Genomic DNA, 22,920 nt, shown 5'->3' on the forward strand with positions numbered 1-22,920 from the left:
CGAGGTCATTCTTTTACCCTCCTTCCTCTTGCAGATTCCCTAGTTTAAAAATAAAAATTCCAGTCTTCTTGAGTAATGGCAGAAAGCTGCACAGCAGCAACATCATCACTGGCTATTACAAAATGAAACTGCAAGCAGAGCAACATCAAAGCCTTCAAGTCCATTTCATTGATTAAAATTGAATTCGTCACTGGCTGTATCACAGCTTCTCTTTCCTCTTTTTTCCCCTCCCTGAAGCAGAGAAATGATAACTGATACCTGTTCCTGCCCATACGCATCTAGTAAATGAAAGTATTTTTCTTTCATGAAGCAGCATAAGTAACACCTTATTAAATAGAAATATGAGCTCAGCAGCCCCCTGTTAAACCAAAGCACAGGTGAAATGGAACTCACCCCCATCGTTTTTCCATATTTGCCTATCTGGATAGGAAAGGATCACTACAATACCAGAAGTACCACAACCTGTGGCACAAAAGGAGCAGTCCTTTGAAAGGGTTGTGAATGCTAAATAACTGGTCTTCAGAATTAGTTAATAGCATCAAACAAGAAGAATGTACTTTTATTCGCATATTTACTAAACTTAGGTTTGGCTTCACTTTGGAATGTCAGCATGAGCAGTGTTTGGGTTGGTCTCATCAGGGCTGCTTTGTGTATGTGGAGGCTGGAATGTTTTTTGAAACAAGAGGAAAGACTGGAGTTTGGTCATGAAAATGGCAGCAAAGCCTTTTGTTTCCTTTGGTCCAAAGAAGCAGGTACTCAGAAGGATGTTAGCAAGGCTTCCCTTATCGGGCAGCACTTGGAAGGCTTTGGTGGCGCTCAGCAACAAAACTGTGATTTCCATGTTGCTGCATTTGCTTTCTTTACCCAAAAAGGAATAAAGAGCACTTAAGAACATATAAGGGTGGGATTCCATCCAGAACTTAAAAATAGAAAGTAAAATAGTTTCCTTCAGCATACATAGGAATGTGGCACTCACTGGACTATTCAGGATCATAAGGCATTGATCGAAATGATGATGCTCCATGATTGAGTGGCAATACAGCTGAGCCAGTGGATGTTCGCTTCTGAGGAGGAAAAAGATGGAGGAATCAAATTAGACAAGCATATCAGTGATCCAGAAATAACTTCCCTTTTAACATCCTCTTTGTAGGAATACAGATAAAAAGATAATGCTGTTCTTTTATCAGAGCACTGACAGCTCTGGTTTTCTGCCTTTTCTACCTACAGGGACCAGCAGCACGCAAGGAGTGAGAATGTAATACAAGGTTTCATAAGGAGTGAAAGTTCCTATATAGAAAGCAAAGGTAACACGAAGAGTTCATTCACGAGCACAGTTTAGGGAGACTGTTTGGGTTTCTGCAACATGTTCTTAAACACCCATCTGGCATATTTAGTCAGCTCAGCTGCTGAGCTTTTAAGCAATAATGCAAATCTAATAGAAAACCCATGGATAACAATGGAAAAATTCCTGCTGACCTTAGTGCAATATGGTGCTGGGCTCAAAATGTTGGTCAAGTAATTTCCTAGAGTTAGCAACTGTACTGGTGTTTCATCACTACTATTGTCATGACCAAATTACTGCAACACTGTTACCTGCCCTTTGCCGAGGGTAAAACCCAAAAGGGAAACTGCTTAGAGGCCAACGGTGAGGCTGATTGTACTACAGGTGGTGAAAAATAGGAGGAAACCAATTGTGTGTGTACAGAACTTAAAAATACCTTAATGCAAACCTTAAAAGTATCTTCATCTAGAAAACAGAATTTGCTCTTTGAGTAGCTTTAGTCAAAGTACAGAAACTCCTCCTCTCTTGAGGATTTCTAATTTCTCCCTGTTCCTTGTTGAATAATACAGTTCTTGGCTTTTGCTGCTCTGTCTTAATTTTCAACCCCTGGTCCCACATTGCTCAAGACATCTCTTCAGCTAAATCTGGATTCCTTTGGAAGTCTATTTTGCTGATGATCCTGGACCTATTACTCTAATTATAATCTGACCTACAAATGATTAATCATGTCAGTAGCTCTTTTTTAGCATGTAATTCCATGAGATTTTCTGTATGGTTAAGGACCATTCACCAGATTTAGTGGCTGCAGGACTGGGTCCCTGTGTGAGTGAGTGCACAGAGGCTCAAATAGAAGTCCTAAGAGGAGACTCCTGGGGATTTAGGAAGCACAAAAATGTGGAAAGAAAGATCGAAAGACAAACAAAAACACAGCAAGGGAGATTAAAGGATGCAAGCCCCTGAGGAATATGGGCTGGCTGCCCAGCACCTCCTCTGAGACCACCACAAAAGGGATGTAGAGCAAATGTACTCGTGTGTTTTTGTAAGGAAACAAACCGCAGGATGGTGCCAACACATGCTGGGTGAAATTCCCATTGAATTAAGTGGGATGCATATTGTGTCTCCCAGAGTTCATCCTTTCTGGAGAGAGAAAAACGTGAGAAATCTCTTAAGTTATCTTCCCAAGTACTGCTCTAAACCAGAGCCTGCTTAGTACTCTCAGACCCTGGCTGGGGCTGGAAATAAGTTCAGGTCCAACTTCTACAGTTGCACTTCTGTTAAGCCCCCACTCCAGGCCAAAGGGCACTGTGGCTTTCTGAGCACAGGGATTTGGTTATGCAGCTTCCTGTGCTTCCTACTTTGCGTGTGGGATTGGAGCAAAAAGAAAATACCTCCCCCCCCACCCCCCGCATAACTACCAAAAGGCCTCCAAGCAGTTCCTTTTCTGTAACTTCTACTGCCAGGACCACATAAATTTTTGAAACCCTGCTGCTTGAGAATCATACACTGAATTATCCACTCTCCCTGCTTCAGAGGAATAAACAAAAAGGGATGTGTTCATAGAAATAAAAACTTTTGTATTTAGGTTTAAAAAAAGAAATTCATGGAACTTTTTATTGAGAAAGGAATTAAGCTATAGCCATCTCGGCTTTACAGCACGTGTAAATGTTTGATTTTGCTGTCTATGACACTTTCCCAGGACATTTTTGAGAGGAGATGACGCATCTCCAGATGTCTTCCAGGAAATTTATTTTTAAATAAATAAAGCAAAAAATAGCTAACTAGTTCCAATTACTGCGAGGCTACAGTTACTGCTGGAATCCTCTATTACCAAGCCAGAAAAAGGTCACTGTTCTAATGTTGTGGAGGTTGGTTTTTTTTTTTTTCTTTACACATCAGTCAGTGTTACTCCAAACATATAAATCTGAAATGCAGGAGTTCTGCTTCAGCTTACTCATTTTCTGCCTTTCAGTATTCTGTGCCTTGAACAAGCTTTTCCTTCCGTACTATCTTTACACATAGTGAGAACAGGAGACCACTTCTTCACAGGTCACTTCAAAACCATTCTCCAGCTCTGCCAGAAGAAGGTAGCCAGAAATGTGTGCTTGTATCTTTTGCCCATCTCTGGTCAGAGCAGGACACACTGCCATATCACAGGAATCACATTAAGCTACACTTTAAATCAACTGAAGACTCGTATGTTGTTATTTGAAGTCACATCAAATGCACTGGATTGGACAGTATTTCTTTACTAATAAATTCTAAAAAAAACAGTATCTTTAGTTAAAAATTAAAATGTGGGGAAAATTTTAGACTTGTTCAGCTATTTCGTTTTGGTAACTTCAAACCAAAGTATTTTGTTTAGTAAAATTTTTTCCAATGTTTTAAATGCATTTTGCCTTTTTGTATTGTAAAGGCTTTTCTGCAACTCTAGATCACAGTTGAAGAATACAGATAACCCACAATCAGTGCAAAATAACCATACATTTTTCATGTGTTTTTAACCATGTAACTTATTCTAAACAACTTAGAATTCTGGAAAAATGTGGCTAAACCAAGAGTTAAACAATCTGGGATCAGAACAGGGGGGAGACACTTCTGTATCAGAGGGCTGCAGATCTCAGTGCTGTGTTGGCGCAGACGAGAAGGGAACAGCTGGATTGGGCAAGGAGTGACATGAAAAGCTGCACGTTTCCTACGCACTGTCCCTTGGAAGCTGCGGCCTTCTGCTGTCACTTTATGGGAAGGGGGGGGTGGGGCGTTGGGAATGGGAGCAGGAAAACGTCCCTGCACAGCAAAGAGTTCAGTTAATCTGCCATTGTAGATAGTCAGCAACTGAGGCTGTGCGTCTTTGGGCTCGTGAATGGTTCTGCTTGTTCTTGCACTTTCTGCTTTGTGAAAACCGGCTCCTTTGCACAGCCCCACATCATCAGTGAGGTTCTACCTAATTTAGCTGCATGCTTGTGTTTTTTCACTCACCTCTTTTTATTTAACTTCCGTCAGACCCACTTACCTTTGTATGTAAGAGTTGTTCACTCCCCTGTGATCCAGATCATGGCTCAGAGTTGCTATCAGCAAAGCCAGCATTTCTAAGTCAGTCAGTTTGCTCTGTATGGAAAGAGTAATGCCAGAAGTGAGTTGGGGTTTTATTTAGTACATGTTTTACATCCACTTCCTAAATAATGAGACCTGTTCTTAGTGCAGGCAAAAGACAATTCAGTTTGGAAACAACTGATTTTATGTTTCTGCTAGGAAGATGCATCTCGCAATGCTTCCCTTTCCCCTCAAACTAGAAAAAAATTAAGTTACGTTCAACGCTGTTCAGACTCCAGAATCTAGGACATGAGAATCAGCAGGGAGAGAATCCAATGTAATTAAGAATAAACAATTTATGGAAATTGCAGTGGAGACTGTCAGGATTCCAAAAATAGCAGGCAAACTATCAGGATCATCAGAGATTGCTTGACTGCACACAGAGCAAAACTACTATGTCCATTCCAACAGGGATGAAAGATGGATGTCCTTGCCTTGGTCTCTTTCAGCAGCTTTTGTCATTTTGATTAGTGAGTGTAGTGGTTTCACGTTTGCTAAATTCTGGTTACCAAATTTAGTGTGGTGGTCTTAGTGTTTATTCTCTTTTTGTGGGACAGGATCAGGAGAAAGCAAAGCAGGCTCAAGCTTAAAAATAAAAAAATAGTTTTATTAACACACACTAAAAGAATGGAAAAGTTGAAAAAACCCCTAAAATAAAACAGAATGAAACTTCAAAACACTCTTCCTTCCCCTACAAACAGTTAACTTTCTACAAAACAACATAGAGAGACACAACCTGTGATTTTCAGTCAATTTCACCATTTAAGCATAATCTTTCATCACTTTAGGAGAGGAGTCTCTCTAGAGTCCTATGGAGACACTTGCCACAAAACTACAACAGTCTGGTGGCTCCCAATGTCACAAATCTGCAACCACCTGGAATTTTTGCAGATTGTGCTGTTCCACCCATGAGCAGCCTTTTCCCTGGCTACTCATGGGCCTCTCAGTGTATCTGGGGTACTGTTTAAGAAAGCTTCTTCCAGTACAAAACAAGGATTCTCTTCTTCTATGTCTAAAAGTGTCTCTATCTCAAAAAACATAGAGACCTCCTTTCACCCCAGGAGCCAAGGGCTTTGAGAGTCTCACTTAAATCTCAATCATATCAGTCCCTAATTTGATTAGAACCAGCATTTCCCCAAACAACATTAAGATGTTAGAGGGAACAGTCCATTTCTCCATCGTTTACCCCAGAGAAGTCTGGTTAAAATGTCCACATCCTCAATCCTTTTTCTAATAATCTTATCAGTTCTTTCACTCTTGCTCCACTGACTTCATACAGTGTCATTTCTACGTCCACTCTGTCTCTTTCTTTTCTCTCTCAGGGAAGGGTTAGGCCTTGGAAGCTTCATGCTGCCAGGAAAGGGTTAAATCTGCCCAGACCTGCAGTAGCTGTGTAACCTCTGCAGGACAGCAGTCTCCTCCTCCGATGCACCTCAGATCAGCCTGGGTTTCCTCCCTCCATTCTTTTTCTTTCTCAGTCTGGAATCACCAGAGGAGGGGAGGGGAGCTCTGCCCACCCCTTGGTGACAATCGGGGTGGCCTTGGCCCAACCGGGCCCATAGCTCTTATCAGGGGCCTGGCGGAGATCCCTCCCAGCTCCGGGGGAATTGAAAAAAGTAGCTGAGCTGCAACCTCTCTCCTGCTGGGAGCCGATGGAACCCGACCAGGCCTCAGGGCCAGCTTCCCCCCCTAAAGGGAGAGGGGGAGCAGCAGGCCCAACTCGACATTACCTGTTCAGCTGACCACGAGGAAAAGGGCCCGAGCTGCACAAAATCAGGGTTTGTATGGGTACTTCCCAAAGTCACATTTAACATTCCCAGTGGTCTAAACAGATGCCAATATCCCAAACTAGCGTTCTAATAGGTCCCTGTCCTTTCTAAAAGAATTCCAAGGTCCTGACAGGGAAAAGCACTCCACATTCCTCCCTAACTAAAAACCAAACTGTGCTAACCCATGACAGTGAGATGAAGTTTCCTCTTCCTCTTTGGTATTGGGATTTGGCTTACAAATGGAATTTATTTATGCTGTCAGCAGCGCTTACTCTATAGCAGTATAAACCAACTAGTAACAACTGTCTGTAATCAAACTGAACAAACACGTTTATTCGCAATGAACAGAAACATTGTTTCCTACAAGAATATAAAATCAAAATCTAAAATCATGTTTTGGAAGAATCTTGAATCAGTATCTTACTTATTTAGAGGAGCATCTAGCCCTAATCAGAATTATTTGGTTGTTTTTTAAATTGTTAGGTGTCTTTTTAAGTGAAAGGTTGAAAATTTGTTCAAAAGCATGAGAACAAACATTTAAATATTTATTTCTATGTTTTTATGTTTATCTAAAGTTGTACTCAGCTCTGCATTTGAGCTTAAATTCCTGTAGAGAAATTTAAGGAAATGTCCTGAAAATCGGTCAGCCTTTTCTTCTCCACTTTTTTTGACTTGCTTGTAGCATAAGCATTAACTTTAAAAAAGGACGTAACCACGTACATGCCTTATTTGAGATATTCCCATTGGGAACATCCTGATAACCACTTCCAGAGGATTTAACTGAAACGGGGAACAAAAAGCCACAGCAGCAGTTTCACAAACCAAGCCCTCATAGCCAGATGTCTAAGCAGAAGATTTCACTAGCAGTACCATGGAATGATGAACATCTTACTGACATGACAATCAGAGCTGTGCATCATTAGAGAATTTGTCTTAATAGGAGAACTGGAAATGTACCTGAATTTTCCCAGATTTCAGAGCAGCAAACATGCACTGTGCTGTGTTAAAGGCGTGTCTCCAATTGTGATAAGCAACGTTCTTCCTATAGTTTTTCTTCACACTTAAAATCCATTTGCAGAGAACCTTTAAGAAACAGCATCACACAGATGTGTTTTCATAAGAACAGATTTCTAGTACATTCAAACTTTCTTAATCCCACTTGGAAACTCTCTTAGTGGAAAAAAATCCATTTAACTCAATTTTAAGTTAAAATATAACACGCTTGTAACTGTGAACATAGACAAGAACAGTAGTACAGCCACTAATCCACTAGTACAGCTCCTAATTGAGTGTGTAATACTTATTTGGGGTTTTATTGCTAGTGGCTAAATGTTAGCATCAGAAGCACTCCTGTTAATTCAGAAACTAAGGTATGTTGAGATACCTGGGAGAAAAAACCCCTTGTTTATAATGACATATTTGATAGAGAAAATTTATTTAGTTATTGAATCCTCTTAAGAACTGTTTTGAAAATGAACAGGCAGCTTTTCCCTCCTATCAGCTTGTCAAAACCTAAGCAGAATTGGACTTTGGAAAGCAAATAAGTATGATAGACAGATTACTGCATTACAGGGTAGTTTCTTTTTTATGCAGGAGGAAAGCATGTCCTGGATGTTTTACTCAACAGTATTAGAAATTGTGGGTTATAATTTTATATATGCACATATGTCTATATATATGTATTTACACACAGGCTTTTTTCCTACCTTTTTTTTTGTAAGGAAGTGACAGTTATTTGGGTCAGGTAATAATTTGATGTTGGGACATACTCCTTAAGGCTGCTGACCTTACTGCAGAGGTGAAGCTAAGTACTAGGATATTCAAGAGATCAGATTAGGTAATAAAGAGATCAGATTAGGTAATACAGCATTTTTGGCCCTTGAACACTACTAATCTAAATTGGTCTATAAACTGCTGATCTAGAAAATAAAGGCATGTTTTCTTTAACTAATGTGTTTGCCTATGAAGCTCTACAAATTAATCTTGCATTTTGATATAAATTTTGATGGTTTTGTTAAAAAGGTAATAAAGCAAAAATAAGGTATTTAAAAATGAAGGTTTCAACAAATAGGTGTTGTGTGAAGAGATTTTCTGTTTTACCTGTCTTGATCACCTCTATCAGATGTATTGGTAAAAACCTTCAGAGAAATTCCCACAGCCCATCTAATTTATCATCTGCTTCAGTCTTTACTATCTTCATAACCATGAAGTTCCCCCTAATCTCTAATCTATTCTTTTGTAGGGAAAGACTAAGATAATTGCTACCTCATATGGACACAGTGAACAATGTTATTGTCCTCTTTGTAAGAATTTTTTCACCAACCTGAGAATTTGCTATCCTCTCCCTCCTCAGTACTTTCTTTTCCAGTCCCTTAATCATAGACTGTAAAATTACTAATCCTTCAGTAGAACCAAATTGAGGACAGACCCCAATTCTTCATATACCTTCCTAGTTTGCTAATGACTCTTCAATACAGATGTCCAATTCTATTTACTGTGGGATCATTTCAGTACTCTGAATTCCTAGTAATTAGGCTATCTCTTTCTGTGGGGCAGTATTTGGCAGCAACCGTACCTCATGTTTCATTTGGAAATTTTGCACCAGGTTGAGGTCTGTGAACATTCGAATTGTGCACAGTGTTGTTTCAAAGTCTGACAGCTCAAAGTCACTGAAGTAGAAGTCAGTCAGGTTGAGAGTTTGTGCAGATGGCACTACAGCAGCCTGGAGAAGAATGAGAGAACACAGCTTAGCACTGGGGCAGAGAAAGCAGAAAAAATACCTGCTTTTTCAAGAGGCTAACTGAAAAAGAGACACTGAATTTTACTTTCATGTGATATTGAAAACTGATGATTGTTTCTCATTTAGTTCCCCATGCCTCTCTTGTTTAACATTACCTTATTACCTCAGACTTAACAAGCACTTTTCCATAGATCAAGAGAATAAGGACAGAATTACCTGGTCAGTCTGGTTATCTAAATCACCCGAGGCAAATTGTAACCAAAAGTATTGATGAAATTGGGAGAATGAGAAAATAAGGCAGTAGAGTTATGTTTGGTTTTACAGATGTGCAGACAGAAAAATCTGTTGGCATTTTTCTAAAAATGTTTGGGAAAGAGATGTCAGTAAAACAGATTTGCTAAGGGAATTCACATTCAGCACAATAGGAATCAGAACATGTCCACAGGCAGAGCTTTCTCAGGGCTAGAAACGTGAAAAATTTGAGTTCATCTGCGATCAGTAATCTTTAAAATCCGTGGTCAGTAGTTTTGGTGCAGTTTGCATACAACCATAAACCTTCAATGCAAAAATTGAAATTACAAGGTCCACAATACCACCCCCCCCATCCTATATGTTTTTAAATCTGAGTTTTAATTGTCAGTAATATCTCCATGTATTGCATCCCTTTTCTAGTTATAAAATAGAGTATTTCTATCAGTTGTCCTTCAAAATACCAGTGTTGAAGTTATGCTAAGTCTCATATTAACTCTTACACTAAAAAAATAAATGCTAAACCATATACTATAGAACAAAATTTAGTATAATTTTCTGCATTAGAATAAAAGGTGGGGTTCTCAGTGCTACTGCTTTACAGTTGTTTCACACCAATATGAGTGTGGTCAAAAGAAAATCAGGTAAATCTGAAATGGTGAAGGAAACAAACAATTGTGTTTATCTTCCTCTTTGTAAATCTAGGGGAAAACATTTCTCCAATGTGGGAAGCTGTGTCCTGGAAGGCTGAGGAGCTGAAAAGGAAGCATTTGTGATAATCTACAATATCAGTATATGTAACATGCAAATCCATAAAATTATGGCTGCCAGTCTCTGTTCCATATCAGTTTGCTGTCCTTTCTCTTGTGTGTTAGAATCAGGAAGTCACGGAAGATTATGAAAAAGAATATTGCCAGAGGGAAAACCCCGCCCCACACCATTCTTGTACATTTCTTCTGCCAGTAATTTTGTGTCCCTGTTTGGATTCGTGTGGGATTTCAGCTGTGAGCACATGAAAGGCCTGCACGTTCAGTGGTAAATAATGCAACTGTTCAGCAAAGCTACTGCTGTAATTTTGAAAAAACTGCAACTGTAGGCTGGGATTTCACAAGGAAAGGGGCTGGAAGGACACAGAAGGAGCTCAAAAGAATACCTCACACCTCACTTCATTCATAATTTATCTTTCCCTTCCTTGATCTCCTGCCTTTTACAGCCACAACAGTACGTTTAATTTCAGCTGAAACATAAAACCCCTGCACTCTACAGCAGTTTATAGCATTGTTTATCCAGATTCGTTATTTCCTTTTTCACTTACTGAAGCCACTGAAACCTTCTGCCTCCCGTTCTACACACACCCCGAAAGTTCATCAGCTATTTCAATTTACTGAGCAATGGTTTCTGTAAATACATTGTCAGCAAAAAGATGGCTAAAGAAAACATGGGACCACTGTGTGGTAACTATGAAGCGTTTTGCTTTGTTTCATCTGCTTTGCATGATAAAACACAAGTTGCAGACAGTATCTGTGCTCAAAGGAGGTGACTAGTGCAGTAGGACAGTTCTGTAGTATTTGGAAATGATGATTAAAGTAAAAAATTTGACTGCAGCCTATTCCATAGGGTAGATAATGAATAGAATAATGCCAGTTGAAAGAGCCCTACAACCATCTTCTATTCCAACTGCCTGATATGTATCTATTTTCAGATTATTTAGAAGCAAAAGGTATATCCAGAATTTTTTGCATATCCATTTTTGCCATCTTTATATGACAGTACGAGTGCAAAAAATAAAAACTAAAATAAAAATTGGATGAGTGCAAATAAAAAGGCCTGTGCATGTGCTCTGGTATCACTTTAGAGAGGGGTGGCTGACACAGGCCCAGGCTGTGCTAGGAAGCTGTGGACAGTTAAGCTATGCAGCTGGACACTGGCCCAGTTCTAGGTTTGCTGTGGCTCTGTTTCACTGAGCAGTAACAGTGGAACCACAAAGATTTCATCACAAGCCCTGAAGAGAAACCTTGGGAGGAGTTGCACTCTGGTCTTGTCGTGGCTCTTTATTGATAAGCAGCAGTGTGGTAGGACTGTGTGAGGTTCAAAAATCTATGTGACACCATTCTAGAAACATCCTTAGTCTCACACCTTGTTGTGTTGCTTGGTCAGGCCAGTCGCATGCTACCCAGCTCATAGTCCCCTGTGCCTTCCTTTCTCTCCATCTCTCCATCCCTCCCATTTATTTTTGTGCAGCAGGGGTGATGCTATTTCCCTGGAATAGCTGCTGAAGACTTGGAGAAACTAAACACATGCAGTGCTTTGAAATGCACTTGAAATCCTAGCTGTAGTTCTTCCTTAGGCAGTGGCTTCTAAACACAGAATTAAACATGAGCAGAACAGGACACTGCACAGAAAAACAACCTTTTTTTTTTTTTTTTTTTTTTTTTTTTTTTTTTTTTTTTTTTTTTTTTTTTTTTTAATCATTGCATTAAAAATTCGATTCAGAATTCCTATGTAAAGCCATAAAGCTGCATGCGTATTTGGGATGTTTGAAAGGTACCAAAGCTGTAAGATATACAGCATATTCAGACTTAGCTACAGAATGGAGAGTTCTCAACATTTTGCTTCTGGAATACTTAATTATTGGAGTTTGATACTGACATTGTACCAGCAGTGACTGTCTCAGACACTTGAGAAAAATCAGTCAGCACAGATCTGGTTCTCACAGTGCTCTGGCCAGCTTTTATCTCTCACTTGTAGGCATTGTAATATTTCCCTTTTATGTGATTCAGCTCAGGAACCCATCAGTATAAGCTTAACTGTCATTTTTTTTCTGGAGCATGTGCTTCTGCCCCTTTAGGGATCACATCTGTGTACAGGACTGCTCTTGGTTGTTCTATTAAAGCAATATTTCTAAAGTAGTAGTAAAAAATTCAATTACCACTGTTACCTGCAGCTCCCTAGTTTCCTCCTCAGCAGCAGAAGCATGGTAAGAGAGAACCTACAGGAAAAAAAAAGCAGTCCTTAGTACAAACAAAGGTGCAATGTGATAACAAGGTACTTTTCCTAGTACAGATTTTTCAGCATTCCACTGAATTTGCTGATGAAATCTGCTGTCCATGCAGAGCCTGAGCCAATTTTAGGGGAGCTCTCTGAATGCATATGGGGAGATACCTGCATCTTTTACAAATCTCCCACAGCACAGAATCTTCTTGAGATAATTAGGCCAAGAAAACATAAATAGCTTTTATAAAAGAACAAAGAACTCTGATTTTCTCTTTGGAAAGTTTCCATGGCCTACATTCAAAGACAAATAATACACGAAACAGCTCTTATGATGAGCCTGACATTGTTGCCATAGTAATTCTTTCGAGAGTTTATTCATGAAAGAATAACACGAAGACATGAAAGTAAGTTTTACCCTAATTGAAACTTGGCACAAAAATCTGAAAGACAATATATTCATTTTAAATTAAAAAAATAAGCTCAGATTTTTAACAATTGAGAACATATGATGTGAAAATGTTACAGAGGTGTGGGGTTTTTTGGTTGTTGTTTTGTTTTGGTGTTTTTTTATACACTAACCTATAATCTGGCTGGAACTTCTTATATTATCTATAAAGTGTTATAGTTGGGGACAGAATTACTAATTTGCCATATAAACAAATGATTTTGACAATAGCTCTACCAGCTTTTTAATTAACATGACCTAATACAGGTTTATTTGAGAAGTGCAATGTTTCTTTTAGAAGCCACAGGGCACATAATCCCATTTTAGGAGCTCGGCAAACATTGTTTACATAATGAATGTTAGGAGATCCAAAGCCTACACATTTTTCACTTTCAGCTTCAAGATATCGCCCCTGAGTAATTCAGCTTCAGGAACCAATTCAAAGGCTGGGACCAGATGATGTTCATCTTGGTATGGTTTAATGGAGTCTGAGGAAATTGCTGAGAACCTACAATGATGCTGCTGTTACTCCTCGCTTGGTTTGTCTGAAGGATGGAGCCAAAACCATCACAAATACCCTCAGACAAGAAGAAGCAGCCCCTAATCTGCCAAACCATTTCCCTCTTCTTAGGCAACAGAACGCACCCACTGCTGCCAGCGTGGGGCATCATGGAGAGGAAGAGATACCTCCAGCTCCCCACTAAATCTCAGGAGTGAAGTTAGGACACAATACCAAATTAAAGAATCTGCTGGCAGAGTCAGAAACAAGCAGAAAGTTCCTGAGCAGCTCAACAGCCCAAATGCTGCTCTCCTGAGGCATGATAATCTCTGTTCAGTGTGCCTGTGAGTAGCTGCAATTATGTGCGGAACAGAGAGAGTCTGGGGAACATTAGGATCTGTTTGGGGCTAATTAAAGACCACCTAGATTTGGGCTCACCTCTAATGTCACCATCTGTTTGGCCATGGCTCTTTCTACAGCCTCATACATCTGGGTGTTCTGGATCCCCAGGCCACAAAAGATGACGAATGCTTCCAGGAACTCCTCATCATTTCTGTTAAAAGCTTTGATTTTTCCTGAGTTTTCTTCCATCTTATTCACAAGCTGGCAAACCCCTGTGTCAGGACACAGAAATGAAGGGAAGTAATACAGTGAACATATCACCATCAGGAATTAAGCTTAGGACAGATTATTCTACGGTATAAACCACCAACATACATTAAGTGACACATAAGAATGCTGTATGATTTTCCTTTTTTTCCTCCCCCCCCCCCCCCCCCAAGGGTAATTTCAATGTATTATAAAATAAATGTTAAAGTATTATATACATATGTAGTAAATTCAAAAATATTTATTAGGATTTGTAAACTAAAAATATAGGGCTTTAGAGACTTGATGATCCTGTGAAATTCTAGGGCTGTTTTCATCTTAACTTTTATTATTAATAGTATTATAGATTGATTTAATCCCTAAAGACAATTTGTCCTTTGGAGGCTAATTAAATTTTTGCAACCATGCCAAAAGAACATTTATGAAAGTCAGAACAGTGGTACACAGAGTTTTCCCTTCCTTATTTGAGCCAGTACTAGGATTTTTGTCAAGAAAATGAACTAAACACGGAATACCCAAGTTGAGGTTCAAAGCTGAAGTACACTTGCCCATTTTTTGAGGATGTGGTTGAATTACAGCCTTTTCCAGACACTGCTGAACTCCTTGAGAAGCACCTGACTGAATTCAGCTTGCTAAGTTCAAATTTGCTGATATTTACATTTGTTAATTTTCTGTTAAGAATTTCTGGGCTCTTGTGTGCATGTGTCATTGAAGAAGTCTGACAGGTAACTTCTACCACACCTCAGTGCAGCTGACAACACTGTGAGCAGAGGGCAAATACAGAAATACACCTCCCCTTCGTTTTACCTGCTAAGAAACCAGAATATTCATTAAAGCTGCTGAATTATACGAATACGTTGTCTTTGGCCAAAACGGCTTTGGGATGAGTGCTGTCTTAAGGGATATTTTTCCAAATGTTTTCTCACTCCCATGAACATAAAAGCTGCATTTTCCTGGCCAAGTGCCAAGATACCCCAGCTGCAAATTAAAAGTTCTGAAAAAAATCACATGTGCCTCTTCCCTGTTACAGTAGGTAATAAAACTGAATTAAAGAATGCAGCACACATATGCAAAGAGTGTTTTAGAAGAATGTTTGCCTCACAAGTTTTAATGTCTGGTGACAATGCAACATTGTTCTGGTTCCAAATCATATTCTGTTTGGAGAACTTAGTTATTGGAGTTTGCACTAAAGAGATCAAGACCATTATAGCTATAGCTGTCAAGTGTAATGGCAGGGATTGAGGTATGTGAATATTGCAAACAGGATCCTGAACCTTTATGGAATGAGATGGAAAGGAATGGATCATTGAATCAGTTAAAAAAAAAAACCACCGAAACCAGAATCTCTGTCATGGGTCAACACAGTTTGGTTTTCAGTTAAAGAGGAATATAGAATATTGCCCTGCCAGGACTTTGGAATTGTTTTGGAAAGGACAGGGACCTATCAGAAGCTAATTTTAGATACTGACATCTGCTTTAACCACTGAGAATGTTAAATACGACTTTGGGAAGTCACCCATATAAATCCTGATTTCTGTTCAAGTCAGTCCTTTTCCTTCCGGCCAGTTGAACAGTAATGTCGAGTTGGGACATTCTGTTGGCTGGCTGGGCCTGCTTCATCCCCCCTTGGGGGAAGCCAGCCCCAGGCCTGGCCGGGCTCCATTGGCTTCCAGCAGCGGAGGAGAGGCTGCAGCTTAACATCAACTACATTTAAAACCGCCATGGAGCAAGGAGGGATCTCTGCCGGGCCCCTGATAACAGCTATGGGCCCGGTTGGGCCAAGGCATCCCCAGTTGTCACCGAGGGGTGGGCAGAGCGTCCCCCTTCCCATCTCCAGTGATTCCGGGTGGAGAAGAAAAGAGTGAGAGGGGGAAACCCGGCCCATCTGAGGTGCAGCAGAGGAGAGACTGCTGTCCTACAGAAATCACATGGTCACTGCAAGCCAGGCAGATTTCCTGGCAACATGAAGCTTCCAAGGCCTAACCCTTCCCTGAGAGAGAGAAGAAAGAGAGAGAGTGGACATAGAAAAGACACCGCATGAAATCAGTGGACCAAGAGTGAAAAAACTGATAAAGATTATTAGAGAAAGGATTGAGGATGTAGACATTTTAACCAGACTTCTCTGGGGTAAATGATGGAGAAATGGACTGTTCCCTCTAACATCTTAATATTTTTTGGGGAAATGCTGGTTCTAATCAAATTAGGGACTGATAAGATTGAGATTTAAGTGAGAATCTCAAAGCCCCTCACTCCAGGGGTAGAAGGAGGTCTCAGCCTTTGAGATGAAGATGATTTTAAAGAGAAAGTGATTTGAGGCCCTTGGCTCCTGGGGTGAAAGGAGGTCTCTATTTCTTTTGAGAGAGAGACACTTTTAGACATAGAAGAGAATCCTTGTTTTGTACTGGAAGAAGCATTCTTAAACAGTACCCCAGATGCACTGAGAGGCCCATGAGTAGCCAGGGGAAAGGCTGCTAATGGATGGAACAGCACAGTCTGCAAAAATTCCGGGCAGTTGCAGATTTGTGACATTGGGAGCCACCAGACTGTTGTAGTTTTGTGGCGAGTGTCTCCATAGGATTCTAGAGAGACTCCTCTCCCAAAGTGATGAAAGATTATGTTTAAATGGTGAAACTGACTGAAAATCACAGGTTGTGTCTCTCTATGTTGTTTTGTAGAAAAAGAACAGTTTGCAGGGGGAGGGAAGAGTGTTTTGAAGGTCCATGTTTTTTCAACTTTCTTTCTTTTTCCATTCTTTTAGTGTGTGTTAATAAACCTATTTTTTTTTATTTTTAAGCTTGAGCCTGCTTTGCTTCTCCTGATCCTCTTCCACAGGGGAAAAAAAGAGAGTAAACACTAAGACCACTACACTAAATTTAGCAAACAGAATTTGGCAAACACGAAACCACAACAATCCCAAAAAAGGATGAATTCAAATAAGGAACAAGATTAACTTTCTCTGAGAAAAAAAGAAGCTGACTTACAAAACTCTTTAGGGAAATCCCATGAAACTGACTTTCAGATTTCTGTTTAGTACAGTTTATGACATTATAATTATAGCAACTGTGATGTAATGAACACAAGATTAAAACCAAACAGTTAATATGCCACAAAAGTAAATCAGTTCTTAAAAGACACAGTATTTGCACATAAATACCTCTTTAAAAAATAGAGAACTGCAGCAAATACACTGTGTATTACTTAAGACTCTTTAACCTCTTTCAAAAACTTCCCCAAAGCACTGAGAGAGGTTCCATTGATTACAAATAAAGGAACTCCAAAATCTTTAATTGGGACAGAGTTATAAAATCACAGCAAGATTCTGTAAAGCTTTTAATACTTACCTGAGAAATGCACAGGTCAGGAGAATAAATTTCTTTTCATCTTTCTGGTTAGTAAGGTTTGCTTGGGTTTGATGTGGACAGTTTTCTCCACCCCCATCCCACTTCCCAAATTCTGGTTTAGGGTATCCTAATCTTAAAATTTTTTTAAAGAAAACCCAGACTTATAATAGCAGTCATAGATGCTATGTAATATTGTAAAGGAACTTCTGGGTACTGTCCCAAAGACAACTTCTTGACCTTGCCCCATTAAATAACTGAACGTGAGGCAGGTTTGAAACCATAAAAGTACTTCAAAGAACGCTTCCCAGTGAGAATGACTCAGATTTGAAGAGCCCACCTAAATGGGTGGCCTGACTGAAACTTTCAGTTTGAACTCCAATAGAAAATCTCAATGGAAAAAAAAAAGCGCAGATGCAACTGTTTTATGAATAGCTCACAGCATGGTGAAATACCTCTAATTAAAGCTCCACGGTTCAGTCTTCATCTTGGTCTTCTAGGGTTTGTTGGAATATTTAAATAACGTAATAAAAGAACTTGCGGAAAATGCTAATAGCAAAAGAAATTTCAGAGAACTCCATTAGATAAAAGTGAGGTTTCTCTCTCTGCCTCAGATGTTAAAAAACTAAATATGTCTCCACAAAAAAAAGGGGCATCATATTTACTTCAGAAAACTCCATGCAGTTTTGCCATCATTCTCAAAGAAAATTATATTAAGACCATTAAAAAGGCTTTATTGGAACTCAATATTTACTTACTTTTTAAAAGCTGATGAAACTGGATCCTTGCTCCTATCTAAGAATCAGTATATTTTATTTTCTGTTTTCTTGTGGGACTTACTGATGCCAGGAACAAAGGTTGACACTCATTCTCTACTCTTTGGCAGATAGTATGTGACCAATTTATATTCAAGGTTGCATTAGACTAATTAGTTGAGAACATGATAATTAGGGATCTTCTCTCCTGGCTTGAGACTGCATGTTGCTGTGATTTTACTGTGGAACACATAAATTTATCTATGACATGTACAACATTATTTTTGTAAAGATACCTACCTATCACTTTATTCTTTTTCCCATTTTTTATTGGTGTACACAGCAAACTCTTTATGTTCCGACTTACATTTTCTGCATTGTCATTCTGTTAAACAAACAGAAAAATACAGTTACAATTTTAAAGGCTGTTTTTCAGGTGGCCTAAGTGGGAAAGCTGTAAAGCTGGGTTCCACAGCTGCTCTTGGCTTACATCTTCCTTCAAAAAGCAACAACGTGATCAATGAGTTTGCACACAAACAACAGGCAGGAAAACTACTACAGCTGGGTCAGCATTCTGCACTCTTCCCAGGACTTTGCAGCATGTCTCGTGCTCCAACAGAAGGAGATGAATTTATTTGGGGAGTGGAAGGATAGAACAAAGAGATGGTGTCTCCTTTTCAGATACCTGGTGAGAAAAGTCCACAGCTCTGCTCTGACTGCACCAGGAATAATGTGGCAGTTGTCACATAATGGGAAGTACATTTGGTCTGATCTCTAATTGGGTGTGACACCAGAAGAAATGGGCACACACTAATCTTTCTGATCAAAGGTTATATATATATTTTTAATATTGTTGCTTTGTGCTCTGGTGCTATGCAAGGACTGTAGAGAGTAGCTTGGCAGGATTTTCATGAGGTCCTCCAAAGAAAGAGGTGAGCCAGGGTTTCTAGGGCACTGGCAACATCTGGGATTTCCCTCATGTCAGGGTGCATTGGCGTTCAAAACATTTATCCTACAGCCCTGCCTTGCCCTCTTCCTGGAGTAGTAAAAGTGCAATCTCTGTGTTTCTGAAAAACATTATCAAGTTTTCTTCTAAAAGCACTATTGCTTTCTTTTTATGGGTTCCTTTTACATACATAAGGCAAATTCCAGGAAAAAACCAAACCAAACCAACAAAATAACCCTACAGAACAGCCTGTTTCCAACAAACAGCAGTTTGGATGATTCAAGGTATTAATTTTATTTTTAAATGTCTTCAAAATCATCACCTCTTTATTAATTTATACAGTATATCCACTGGATTCTGTCAGTACTTCCAGTCCTGCAGTTAAGACGGGGTTAAGCCTGAGAACTCAATTCCTGTGTTGCTCAATCCATCACAGAAACCCACTCCAGAACATCCAAGAAACCTTGTCCAGGAAAAGAAAGGGAAACAACCCAATTCCCCCCCATAAGCTTGCCCCTTCTTTCCACTTACTGGAACAATCACACGGCACTGTCTTTTCTGATCACTTTGTTGTGTATCTCAGAACAAATTTTGGTAAAAAAGCCATCCGCTGACCATAATAGCTCCTCTCCCTCTCATTACCCTCTCACCAAAAGGCTTAAACATAACAGTAAGAGCAGACATCTTTCTAATTTCTGCATTGAAAATATGGGAAAATAAGTAATTAAAAGTTTGCTTTTTGTCAATGATGACCATGAAGGAAACATGGCTGGAACCTGAGCCTTGCCAAGTGGCCTTCCCTCCTGACTCTCCAGTATCCCTGGGCTCAGTCATCCACCACATCACCAGCTCATGCTTGAGCAAGGGTCGGGCAAAAGTTTCCAAAGAAAAGTGAAGTTGCTCCATCTCCACTGCAGCAAATACTTGCATCTATAACACTAATCTTTGCCAGAACAAGAAGGGAAAGGAAAGGTAAAAGGGAAGGAATTTCTGAGAACCTCCCAACAGTTGCTGTGTGCTTGCACCATTTTAGCTGGGGCCATGCTAACAGAAATAATAAAGGGAAAGCAAAAAAGGTTTAAAAGTTAAACAGAAAAACATTTTCCATTTCTGAATTTCAAACCTAAGCTTATTTTACTTACTGTCCATGGAAATCTTCTGTCTTTGCAGACATCTGGGATGTTGAGTGGCTCCATCGTATTCTTGACATACTGAGCATACATGTAGTTGATTTTGTTTGTGTCATAGTCCCTGAAGGACACAACATTATTATTATTATGTGTTTTGCATAAAAGTGAGTCATTTCATTATGCCAGGCAGGTGATACAAATACGAGAGAAGGATATATAGATACAACCAAGAGATATATAATGGAGTTGACTTCAAATCCTCTATCCTAATCCAGCTGTCATCACAAACCTGCAGCATGCATTGGTGCACGCTTTCCACCATTTCTTTAATATTCAACAGCATTAACACTGAACACCAAAGTGAAGAGATAAACAATTCCCCACAGTTTACACAGATGAAGGATAAAGAATGAACAGCTAGGTTTATCTAGAAATAAACAGAAACAATTTAAAACAAACTGCATTCAGAAATCTGGTACTCCTGAAAAATCAATACTGGGTGAAATTCACATGTCAGTTCGGGAGAGTGCAGCAGGTATCACTTGTGAATTTTCAGCATCTAACTTCATTTCAAATTTGTTCTAAAAGTAAAGAGACAATCAGTCACATAGAGGTTCTGTTACTGAAATAGAACTGTTCCAAATCAGGACATAAAGTATCTTTACAGAGTCAAATATCTCCACTTTTTTAGCCACAGTTTATTTGAGGTATTTTAATTCTCTTTGACCCTTTGCCTGCCTTGGAGGAGGACATATGTCCTACTTATAAACCTATTCCCATCAAGCTCCTATAGTTTCACTCCAACATTTGACTTGACTTTTGTTATCCTCCTGGTGTAAGGATGTTCCAGGGCTGGAGGAGAAAAATTTTTCTTTCATTATTTCACACATACAAGGCAATGCCCCACACTTCTGCAGTTCTGAAAAGCAATCTGATTTGGGGCTTGATTCAGTGGCCTTGACTGCATAAAAAGCCTGAAATTTTATATTATGTAAAGTAATACTTCCCATCTAATCCATGTCACTGTATTTCTGCTCCTGCCTGAAGTTGTGCCCTTCAAGCATAGCAGAAGTTGTAACTGCAATGGTTGACTCACGGTGCAGTCCTTGACATGTAATTGTGCTGTCTCATAAGCAAGACAGGCAACTAAGCCTCCAAGATTCCTCTTCCCTGTCAGGTATGAGAAATCAGTTCCTAGTGGCCCATGCAAGAAGTAAATAACATTTTGATTCCATTAACTCGTCATCATAAAAGGGATAATGAGGAGGAAGGGTCCATTCTTATAGAGTGGAAGAGGACTAAAGAGGAATTTTCTTCCTCACCTGTGATCTCACCAGGCTAGTGTACCTCTGTATTTTCTGGTTGAACACTGTCTAAAACTGTAGCACAGCTCAACAGCTTTTAGTTGCTCAAGTCACGCATTTTGGACGTCATTCTCAAATATATGGAATTAAACTTAAAATAATAAATATTTACTACAAAACAGCATCAAAGGGGCTCAGAAAATCTGTTTCCTCCCTGCATAAAATGTCTGTAGGAGAGCATTTTATGTACCACTGTGTCTCTTTTTGACAGTATTTGAAAGAACTGTTTTTGATGACAGAGACAGTAATTTTCAAACTTCAATACAGAGCTTCAGGCTAACTTTGGGAACTATTATATCTGGGTATTTTAATTCAGCTCTTTATCTCTTTTTCTCCCAGATGGACTCCTTAGTGGTTTCCCAAAGATGAGTCAGTTAGAACTTTAGGACTCCAGTCTTGATTTAGTCAAATGTGTTCTTTAAGTCATCTTCCTTATCTAGAAGATGAGGATAACAATTAAAATAATTGATTAAAAGCATTATTTTGGTTATTATCTACTAATTTGCATATGTCTCCTCTACATCATAGTCATCCACACAGATTTCTTTGAAATCACTTTTAGGGCAGCTCCTCTCTACATTTCCATAACTTAACCTTGAAATACCAATATGTCCTTAGACTGGCAAAGCAAAGAGATCAAGCCCTTCACCTGCTCTGCTCAGTGGGACCTTTTTAAGGGAAGAGAGTTCATCTGTGCCCACTTCAGGGAAAAAGCTACTCTACAAAGATAGCAGTAATACATGGGATACAGTAGAACTAAGTCTGTGATTATGAAAAGAATATTAAAAGCATAGTTTCTTCAGCATTCTTGTAGGATGAACAAAAGTCAAATTAATTGGTTTACCTCTTCAGATTTTCAGCTGAATCCACTAATTCCTCAGATTCCATGTGAAAGACACTAGAAAATGTATCCTAGAATATCAAGGGGATGTTTGAATACACAGGTGTGCAAGGTTGTCATTATTTAGAACAGCATTACTCATTAAAACCTTGTTGCAGTTATCAAGACCTATTCTGTACTAAAGACAACTGTAAAATTATTTAGCTTCATTCCACATCTGTCATCAAGCATACTGGATCCTAACTTAAAGGTATCTTTTGATACAATTTTAGACATCACTGAAGTGTCTTGAATCTCTACTCATGATCCAGAGAAGAAATGCTGGTATTTACAAGCCGTGCCAAATTTATGTCAGCACAGAAATTCTTAAATTACACAAAGGCCAAAACCTCTTATGTCAATGCCCAACCTGAGCAGATGCCATGAAAGAAAAGAGAGAGTAAAAAGACAACAGAACATAAGAGAATGGAGGGAAGCCCACCCCAGTCCCAGGGAATAAACACCTCTGCCTTCAGACAAAGTAGACATACTCACGGGACAATCTTCATCCACTATGAAGATGGTACAGCTGTGCACCTGCATGAAGGATATTATAGTGGCTGCTATCTTCTTCAGGATCACTTCCAAAGACTGCTGCTCTTCAAAAATCAGGCTGGCAAGGTCAAGAAGCACCTGAAGAAAAGGTCATTTGTGAGGGTTTGATTTATGCAATAATTATCTTTACTAATGTCTTTGAGTCTTCTCCTCTCCCCTGAATTATGGAAGCCAATGTTGATGTCTGTGACTAGAAGCAAGTTTTGGCTTTTACAGCCTGCAATGTAACAGTCAGTATGAGCCAGTTTGACACTGTTTAGGGAAGAATTAAATAG

At 39.4% G+C, this 22,920-nt stretch overlaps 1 protein-coding gene across 10 annotated transcripts in view; it reads right to left on the bottom strand.

The window, feature by feature from the left end:
- PDE5A (phosphodiesterase 5A) overlaps nt 1-22,920 on the bottom strand; it is a 116,746-nt gene that overhangs the window by 14,342 nt on the left and 79,484 nt on the right. For 9 of the 10 annotated variants that reach the window (XM_040063898.1, XM_040063901.2, XM_040063900.2 and 6 more), the window contains 10 exons: nt 22,586-22,723; nt 22,055-22,122; nt 19,859-19,967; nt 18,071-18,155; nt 13,507-13,682; nt 12,060-12,119; nt 8,717-8,863; nt 7,099-7,224; nt 4,293-4,387; nt 977-1,064 (listed from right to left, as the gene is read on the bottom strand). In XM_040063898.1, coding sequence (XP_039919832.1) covers nt 977-1,064; nt 4,293-4,387; nt 7,099-7,224; nt 8,717-8,863; nt 12,060-12,119; nt 13,507-13,682; nt 18,071-18,155; nt 19,859-19,967; nt 22,055-22,122; nt 22,586-22,723 — 1,092 coding nt within the window. The remainder of the gene's footprint in view (nt 1-976; nt 1,065-4,292; nt 4,388-7,098; nt 7,225-8,716; nt 8,864-12,059; nt 12,120-13,506; nt 13,683-18,070; nt 18,156-19,858; nt 19,968-22,054; nt 22,123-22,585; nt 22,724-22,920) is intronic. The other variant, XM_040063899.2, reaches the window with a different exon arrangement.

The sequence above is a fragment of the Hirundo rustica genome, chromosome 5 (assembly GCF_015227805.2).
Source record: "Hirundo rustica isolate bHirRus1 chromosome 5, bHirRus1.pri.v3, whole genome shotgun sequence".
Taxonomy (NCBI): Eukaryota; Metazoa; Chordata; class Aves; order Passeriformes; family Hirundinidae; genus Hirundo; species Hirundo rustica.